The 9462-nt window shown below is 33.5% G+C and overlaps 3 protein-coding genes across 10 annotated transcripts in view; 2 read left to right on the forward strand and 1 right to left on the reverse strand.

Moving 5' to 3' along the window:
• Positions 1-5228, forward strand: part of tay (tay bridge) — a 56005-nt gene extending 50777 nt beyond the window's left edge. For 6 of the 7 annotated variants that reach the window (XM_015982405.2, XM_008203448.3, XM_008203445.3 and 3 more), the window contains one exon: positions 272-5228. In XM_015982405.2, coding sequence (XP_015837891.2) covers positions 272-877 — 606 coding nt within the window. In that variant the 3' untranslated portion in view covers positions 878-5228. The remainder of the gene's footprint in view (positions 1-271) is intronic. The other variant, XM_064357669.1, reaches the window with a different exon arrangement.
• Pym (Partner of Y14 and Mago) overlaps positions 1-9462 on the forward strand; it is a 442733-nt gene that overhangs the window by 91075 nt on the left and 342196 nt on the right. The window lies entirely within an intron of this gene.
• Positions 7878-8842, reverse strand: LOC655618 (NADH-quinone oxidoreductase subunit B 2). Of its 2 annotated transcripts, none has more exons than XM_962178.4 (3): positions 8683-8842; positions 8121-8590; positions 7878-8073 (listed from the first exon to the last, which is right to left on the reverse strand). In XM_962178.4, the coding sequence occupies exons 2-3, from the start codon at positions 8588-8590 to the stop codon at positions 7935-7937; spliced, it is 609 nt and encodes a 202-aa protein (XP_967271.2). In that variant the 5' UTR covers positions 8683-8842; the 3' UTR covers positions 7878-7934. The 2 variants fall into 2 exon arrangements, with proteins under 2 accessions (XP_967271.2, XP_008201665.2); XM_008203443.3 differs by having other exon boundaries at positions 8657-8805.

Consider the following 9462-nt stretch of genomic DNA (forward strand, 5'->3'; position numbering starts at 1 on the left):
GTCCTTGTTATATTTTTGATCGTGGAAGAAGTAGAAACCATTACTATTTATTTATTTGTTTGTTTATTTCTATTACATTTTTCGTTTCTGTTGTTAATAAAAATGCACTGCGAGCTTAAAAATTCCTGGATTGCATTTGAAATTATTTAAAAAAAGTAATTGGTCACAATTTAAAAAGTTTTAAATGCATTTCGCTAAAACAAAAAGAAAAAAACCTGAATAGGAAACAAAAATAAAAAATTAATTTGAAATTTTTGTTTAATTTTTGCAGCAGCAGCAGGAGCGTGAGCGTCGAGAAAAAGAACGTCGCGAGCTCGAACGCCGCGAGATGGAGCGAGAGCGCGAACGTGAGCGTGAACGCGAGCGTGAGCGCCTCCTCCACCAACAACGATTGGCCGAATCTGCAAAACTGGCACCTCCTGTCATCCGTGACCGCTCCCCCCTCCGAAACGGCCAACCAGACCCCGATATCCGCGTGAAGGAGGAGCCTCGATCGAAAGAAGAGGAACTATTGGCCCGCACCGACCACCGCTACCACCCCTTCCTACGCCACCCGCCTCTCCAACCACCACGGATGCTCCCACACGGCCTATCTCACTACGCACCGCCTCCACCGCCCCCGCCCTCCAGCCACTGGCCGCCAACGACCGACCCCTTCTATCGGTACGATTCCCTACGGTACAACCCCCTAGTAGTGGATGCGATGAGGGCCGAGGAAGAAAGGGCCAAGTTGTTCGGGGCGTATGGCGCGCAGTTACGGAAAGACCCGAGTTTAATGCATTTGAGACCACCCCCGCCGCCGCCCCCGACGGCACAACATCATAAAATTAGTGTGACGCCCCCGACGGACTTGCATAAGAAGGAGGAGACGCGATAGCAAATGCCGTGTGATACGAGTAGTTAAGAGACTTGAAGGATGGATCATTTTCTAAAAACGATCGCTTTGGTGATATTATAGTATTGTTTGTGTCTTGGTTTACTTTTAGAAAGTGGTCCATTGTTACGATTTTTTTTTATTTATTTATTTCGACAATTGTACTATATTTAAAATGTTTTGGAGAAATTATATCGTAGGGATCCTTCATGACCAGACCGACACATTGAGTAGTAATTCGAGGGATGGCGGCGAGGAACAGTTTTTTCCAGTTGGCAACGGTGAATAACTACAAGTTTAAATTGGCAACAATGACTGAAAGGCAACTGTTTAATTTAACAATTTAATAGTCATTTGTTATTTATTCGGGCGGACGCTGGTTAGCTTATGCCACTATCATTGTTACCAATTATATCGGGTGACTATTAATGATTGTGATTTTTGTGGTCAAGTTGGTTACAAATTTGATAACTAAATTTGACAACCTTGACTATCTAATTTATTTGTCAAAATTTTATACTCAATTGTCATCCACTTCCAACCTACGATCATTGACATGGCCGTCAGATGAAACAGCTCCTCCATTCAACAAGCTAACAGGGAGGCCAATAACTCAATGCTGCCAATAGATTTTTTTTGCCTAAATCACCCGGTAGTAAAATATGTTTGTTTTTAACGGAAATTATGTATGGGTGACATCGTTTTTAGTTTTTTTTGTGTTCGAAAGTTATATTTTTGTTGGTCTTTACCAGGTAACTAGTACTGGGAAACCATTGAAGAGTGTGACAGGTTGGTAACAAAATTGAAATCATAGTTTAACAATGTTGACTATCAATTTTAAATCTCAAAGTGTTATCACAGACAAAGAATATAACAAACTATTGTCTCTTTTTAATCTTTGGGAACAAGTGTCAATTATCATAATTATTTTTTTCTTCAAATTGGTGCGTTTTTATTGGCTCTAACTTTGTTGTTGGGAGTCAGTTTAACACAGAATTAACTCTTGATTTGTGATCTACCGGGTGCTCAAAAACTGGCGTACCAACTCAATGGTACGTCCTAGAAAAGTGCTTACCCATAAAAGTAAAAATAGTTACTAGTAATACAAGGGCGAAAATACCCGAGAACTTTTAGCGTTTTTGTTTGAGAGTTATTCAAATTTTTTTTATTAGAACATTTTAATTTAAAACACGTTACTATGGAAAGCGTGTTTTAAAATAATGAAAACATTAATTTAAAATTTAAACGTGTTTTAAAATAGTGTATAATTTAGGATTCAGATATTAAAAAGAAGGCTTAAAATGTTACCAACAAAAAAAATATTTGTGTTATAGTAATTGATAAACAACGAATTTTAAAATGATTACAATCGTGATCGCAGTAGAATTTGAGGAAAAATAGGTTTCCTAGTTTTCTAGGAAATAGTATCCATTGTTGGCACTTTTACAAATTATGATTTTTTTATGAATTTTAATCCTTTTAAATCCAAAAGCTACTAAAGTCTAAAATAAATTAAAAAATAATTATTGATCAGGAAACAATTACTTAGTGTGAAATATACATAAAAAAATAATGAAAACTGAAGTAGTTAACAAAATAAGTTTGTAGCTCTAGGTTTTTTAATATATGGTTTTAGGAATTCTTTCAAGATTTTTTTCTGTACTCTACACAAACATCTCAATATCGTACTACTGAGTTGGTACGCCAATTTTTGAGCACTCTGTATTGCCCAATGTTTCCAGCTGTCTTGAGAACTGAAATAAAACATAACATCTGTTTCAAAACTATAAAAACAACTATCACTTTCAAAAATTGGCTTCCTCTTTTAATTAGTGGGTTTTCTTGCCACCAAATTTATCACTAGAGTCAATTAAACACAAAAACACAGAAAGTTTTAATATGTAACCTATTTGACCCAAAAACGTAAGTGCGCTCTTGTCAATATTTTTTTTTAAATTGAAACAGCAAATAGCTTGATCTCTTGCTGTCAATAACACAATTTTTATAGTCACCCGGTGGAAAAAATACAAAAAACTTATCAGAATTAACGTTACAGTGGTAAAATTGATGATCTGGTGAATTAGTGTTTTTAAAGTTAGTTATGAATTAGATTTAATGTTCCATCAAAAGATGGGTCAGTAGAAAGCATTTATTTTTCAATCATCTGCAATGTTTGCAACGTTGGTAATTCTTCTTATTATCACAGTTACTACTACAATTCACATCTACCAACTGTACCACCAACTCAACAAAAGTAAAGACTGAAGGTTAGCAAACATTTATTTCATGCATAGTTCTTTGTTTTTTGCGAAGGTAAAAATTTGTTATTTTTGGTAAAAAACTTAGTTATTGTGTGCTTATAACTGGTGATTTTTTTCGATTAGTGGACCATAAAGTCTTAGTTTGGCAACATTTCACAAGGCAAGCTAATCAATCGTAAGTCTGTGTTCCATCTTTTCACTATCCATGTTGCCAACTTAATTTCAAAATCATAGGCCACTTACCAAGCACAAAAATGGGATATTTTCCGCACTTGACTCAATTATATTAGGTGTCTCAGTTATTTATCAGCACCTATTACACATCTATTTACAATTATTAGCTGTTTCAAAACTATAAAAACTCCAACATTGCATTTTACCGAATTATTTTTTTAAATATGGTTGATAAAATTGTAAAATAATTATTAGTGATTAGAGCTCTCATTGAAAGTATAAATTACATAAGCTACAATTTTTTGGAAGTGCATGAATAATAATTTATAACGTTTTTATAGCGTTTTTTATAGTTTAGAAACAGCTAATGTAGTAAAATATGACGTTTTTATTTAACCTTACAAAGGAAAAAAATTGAAATAAAAAAAAAGAATTTTTGCGATTTAAAAAATTATAGTTCGTTCCTGAAATAACAACAATACGGGGATCGGATCAACCCTATTTAAAAAAATAATTTGGTCAAATGCGACGTTGGCGTTTAAATAATTTTGAAACAGCTAATATATTTCCTAGAAATTTATTTTGAAATCTCAATACTATGAAATTGATGAAAATATAAATAAACATAATATTGTATAAACAAACTATCTGTAAACAATTAAACTGACCAGAAATCACGTACGAATTTTCTACAATTATCAGGGTGTGGTTAAAACTTGATTCACCGATTAATTAAGTAATTGGCTTTTATAGTTATAAATAATATGAGTGTGAAAACACAAGTTTAAACTTCGAGGGCTGTCGTTATGCTTCGAGCGTATGCGAGTGCATACCTAGACCCGAGAACTTTTAAGTGTTATTCAAAAATTTTGTTGTAACATTTTAATTTAAAACACTTGCTACCGGGAACGTGTTTTAAAATAATGTTTATAATCTAGGATTCAGATAAAAAGAAGGCTTAAAATGTTACTAACAAAAAAGACTTTAACTCAGGGAATGTGAATTGATTCCTGTTGTGTTAGTGTCCCGGACTTGGAGACAATTGTTCCTCGCCGAGATCCCTCTCCATTCATGATCTCATTATAATAGCATAATCAAAAAATTAATACGGGGGCTATCGTTCCTAGAAATATTTTTGCAGTGGTTTTGTATGTATAATGTGTAGGTTTTATGCATATAAACAGCCGTCAGCATCCCTAAATGCACTCATTCTTTGTGAGTGAAACCGCCTGAAGCTTGGCTTTTTTGGTGGATAAGCAACTTTATCCATTGAAAAGGCCGTGGCCTGAAATATTGTAAATAAAATTTTAAGAGGAAGAGAGTAACAGCTTGTGGACGTAAGCCAAGATGTTTGTTTTGATTATTTATTTGTGTACATTGTTAAGTAATTTATTTAAGACTGATGACTTTTCATCGTTTTGCATAGCTCATTTTATTTATACATAATTAATTTGTAAGATCAAGCAGTTATTTATTTTTCGTTTCGTGTTTGATGGGGGCTGATGATTTTATTGACGCAATAAGAAAATTTTGACACTTGAGGGCCCCCATTGTGCGTGCCACTGTACTCGGTAGCTTTCGATTTGTTTTAATCTGTTAATACTCAGTGCCAAAATTCGTTTTGTTTTTGTATATAGAGTATCATGTGGACCAATTTTGCGTTTTCAAGCCGGTACTTTGGCACGTAATGATCGGTTTTATTAAACAGGGGTGGCGTGATTGACCCCGCATTCGTGACGAGGTAGCTTGTAACATAATTAAGTCATAATCGCGTGTAGATACCCGCCTTGTCATTTCGATATAATGTAGATAAATCACTGTGCTCTATTTAATGTTTGTTAGGAGAAAAAACAATTTTTTATGTGTACGATTCTGAAAGAATCGAGTGATGTAATATATAATAAATATTGTTTCTATGATATTAGAAACATTAGTCATAAAAAAATCATTCTATATTGCCCCTTAAGCCCCGTCTCTCGATAATTTTATAGTTTTCCGGAAAAATGCAAACAAAGCAAAGATTGAAAAAAAAATTCATAACGTGAAATGCTTTAAAAATCTCAACGCTAATCGATTTCCTACATCATTTTGCATAGGATTACATCAAAATAGTTCCACTTTTTCAAGTAGTTCTGCCGAAATGGACGTTTAAAAAGAAAGTGTGCGAATATTTCAACATATTTTTGATATTCATCGGGCAATAACTCCGAAACTGTTGGACGTGACCCCATTAAGTTTATTATCGTCAGAAAACCCTATTAGGACTTTATTTTTCTCAAAAAAAATCCTTGTTCTCTGATTAATATTTTACGAGGAAACAAGTGCAAAAATTGAAACAAAATATAACTTAAAAATTATTGAGAATTTTGCGATTTTCTCAACGCCAATCGATTTCCTAAATCATTTTACATAGGTTTACATAAAAATAGTTTCACTTTTTTAGTTTTAACATAATCGACGTTTGAAAAGTTAGTATGAATATTTCAGCATGTTTTTGATATTCATTGGGCAATAACTCCAGAACTATTCGAAGTAACGCTATTAAGTTAATTATCATTAAAGCCTTTTTTGCACTTTATGTTTCTCAAAAAAATCATTGTTCTCTGATTAATAGTTTTCGAGAAAATATCGAATAAAAACAGAATTTCAAAAAAATTATAACTTAAAAACTATTGAGAATGTGACAATTTTCACGACGCCAATCGATTTCCCGAAGTGTTTTACACAGGCTTATATTAAAATAGTTCCACTTTTTAAAATAGTTTTGCTGTAATCGACGTTTGAAAAGTGAGCGTGTGAATATTTCAACATGTTTTTGACATTCATTGGGCAATAACTTCAAAACTATTGCACTTAACGATATGAAGTTAATTATCATTAGAAAGCCCTTTTTGCACTTTATTTTTCTCAAAAAATCATTGTTTCCCTATTAATAGTTTTTGAGAAAATTTCGAATAAAAACAAAAATTGAAAAAAATATAACTTAAGAACTTTTGAGAATTTGGCAATTTCCTCGACTCCAATCGATTTCCCAAAGTATTTTATACAGGTTTACATTAAAATAGTTCCACTTTTTTAAATAGTTTTGTCGTAATCGACGTTTGAAAAGTGAGTGTGTAAATATTTCAATATGTTTTTGACATTTATTGAGCAATAACTTCAAAACTATTGCACGTAACGCTATGAAGTTAATTATCATTAGAAAGCCCTTTTTGCACTTTATTTTTCTCAAAAAAGATCATTGTTCTCTGATTAACAGTTTTCGAGAAAATTTCAAATAAAAACAAAAATTGAAAAAAATTATAACTTAAAAACTATTGAGAATTTGACAATTTTCTCGACGCCAATCGATTTCCCAGATAATTTTACATAGGTTTGCATTAAAATAGTTCCACTTTTGAAAATAGTTTTGTCGTAATCGACGTTTGAAAAGTCAGTGTGTAAATATTTCAACATGATTTTGACATTCATTGGGCAATAACTTCAAAACTATTGCACGTAACGCTATGAAGTTAATTATCATTAGAAAGCCCTTTTTGCACTTTATTTTTCTCAAAAAAAAATCATTGTTCCCCTATTAATATTTTACTAAACATTTCAACCAAAACAAAATAAAATAAAATGAGTAACTTAAAAGCTATTGTGAATTTAGCAATTTTCTCGACGCCAGTCGATTTCTGGAAGTATTTTACACAGGTTTACATTAAAATAGTTCCACTTTTATAAATAGTTTCAATATTTCAACATGTTTTTCATCCTCTGTCAAAAATATGGGATTATTAGACGTAACTCTATTAAGTTTATTATTGTTAGAAAGCTCTATTAGTACTTTATTCTTCTGAAAAAAGATCATTGTTCCCCTATTAAAATTTTACAAGAAAGTTGCAAACATCGAAAAAACAAATAACTTAAAAATTATTGAGTATTTGGCGATTTTCTGACTTCCCAGATCATTTTACATAAGTTTACATTAAAATAGTTCCACTTTTTCGAATAGTTTTGCCGTGATCGACGTTTGAAAGGTGTGTGAATATTTCAGCATGTTTTTGACATTCATTGGGCAATAACTCCAGAACTATTGGACGGAACGCTATTAAGTTAATTACCATTAAAAAGCCCTTTTTTGCACTTTATTTTTCTCAAAAAGATCATTGTTCTCTGATTAAGTTTTCTAGAAATTTTCGAACAAAAACAAAAATTGAAAAAAAATATAACTTAAAAGCTATTGAGAATTTGGCAATTTTCTCAACGCCAATCGATTTCCCGAAGTATTTTACACAGATTTACATTTAAATAGTTTTGCCGTAATCGACGTTTGAAAAGCGAGTGTGAATATTTCAACGTGTTTTTGGACATTCATTCATAACTCCACTTTATTTTTCTCTATATTTGTTCTCCGATTATTTTTCGGTGAAATATAATTACAAACATGTCACTGCGTTTTTAAAATCGCATAATTCCGATGAAATAAGACATTTATGGAAGAAAAATACAATATCCCCCTTAAGTCACTTGATCCCCTGCCTCTCGTGCCTTAACATTTCGAAAACTTGGAAAAACAAAACAAATCGAGTCGACGTGTATATTTTAAACCTTATTTACAGTTTTATTCTTACAATTATTTTCTACTTCCTGTACCACATTTGTAGGGCATTGTACCGTTTGACTTTCTTCTGAAGCTGCAAAACCCCATAAAGGAGGGCCTCAGCAGTTGGGGGGCACCCTGGCACGTAAATATCGACGGGAATAATCCTGTCACAGCCCCTGAAACAACCCTTCAAAACCAATCCACCTCTAGCCCCCTTACCCACCTAACCACCGAATACGAGTAATGGTAATAGCCCCCACCATTTGCACAACTGCCCATTGAAATCACCCATCTGGGTTCGGGCATTTGGTCGTAGACTTTTCGCAAAGCTGGGGCCATTTTATTCGTTAAAGTTCCTGCAATAATAATAACGTCTGCTTGTCGTGGGGAGGCTCTGAAAACGACTCCGTATCTGTCCATGTCGTATCTGGGGGCTGCGATGTGCATCATTTCGACGGCACAACACGCTAAACCGAACGTCAAAGGCCACATTGAGCTTTTGCGGCCCCAATTCAGGAGGTCGTCGAGACGGGCTAAGGAATATTCGGCCAAGTTGCTAGTTTTCTGAAAGGGGGAGTAGGGTCGGGGGGCTACTTCTGTGGATTGGTTTCGGACGGGTTGTGCGAAGGTGCCAAGGATGCGGAGGTTAGGGGCGAGGGTGTCTTTAATGGGGGTTAATGCTGAACGCAACATCTGAAAAGTTTGAGGTTAGGGTGTTCTTTGCTGATTTGTAATGCCAGAAATTTGACTGGGCCTTACAGTTAATGGTAAAAAGTGGTTTTTACCTTGGTTTAGTCAAGTACGAGCAATGTTTTTGTTAAATTTGACTGTTTTACGTAACACGGAAATTTTGACGTTTGTGGTGGTTGACAAAATGTCAATGTGACAGTTGTCTCATTTTAATAAAATAATGACGATTTGCCTCCGTTTTTGTTAAAGAAGGCGAAACCATTGTAAAGATCGTGATAAGTTGCTTCGCTTTGTAAAAAATGTATTTTCTCCAGTCATTTACAATAGTCGCGTTAGTGTATTCTGTGTTGCCTAAATCGGGAGTATTGCGCTATCTAGTGGAGAATTTAGAAACAATCTTTTCCCAAATCGGAATTTAAAATTAAGACCCTACTATGTGACCCAAGTTCAAATCCGGGTCAGGGGTACAGTTTTTTTTTCATTTTTTGAATCAATTCAAGGTCTAACGGGTACAGTCTTATGTATTTGGACAATTTGATCGAGACTGTACATACAAACATAACTTCTAAAGTCAGTGCAATTTAATTTCATGACCAGCAAATGCTATCAACTGCCACAAAATTTCTAATTTTTTTTATAAAAAAGAGATTTTCCATGTCGCTAAAAGTTAAGGAAATAAGTGTGACTGTCTTCAGAAATAAAAACAGCTAATGCTGAATACACACATTCATTTGCTAAATTTTAGTTATTTATTATTTCAAGAAATTAAATTTAAATAATTTATTTAATAAGCTCATTAATTTATATTAATACAATGTGTGTTAAAATGATTCTCATCTAGTCATCAGGCATTTAGACATCGAATATTACTAGTC

Source organism: Tribolium castaneum, chromosome 6, assembly GCF_031307605.1.
Source record: "Tribolium castaneum strain GA2 chromosome 6, icTriCast1.1, whole genome shotgun sequence".
Classification (NCBI taxonomy): domain Eukaryota; kingdom Metazoa; phylum Arthropoda; class Insecta; order Coleoptera; family Tenebrionidae; genus Tribolium; species Tribolium castaneum.

Excerpts from the sequence above, each read along its gene's own strand:
- LOC655618 (XM_962178.4), bottom strand. The coding sequence starts at position 8,590 with ATGTTGCGTTCAGCATTAACCCCCATTAAAGACACCCTCGCCCCTAAC. Across the intron at positions 8,074-8,120 it reads TACTCGTATTCGGTGGTTAG|GGGCTGTGACAGGATTATTC; the intron begins GTGGGTAAGGGG and ends GGGTTGTTTCAG.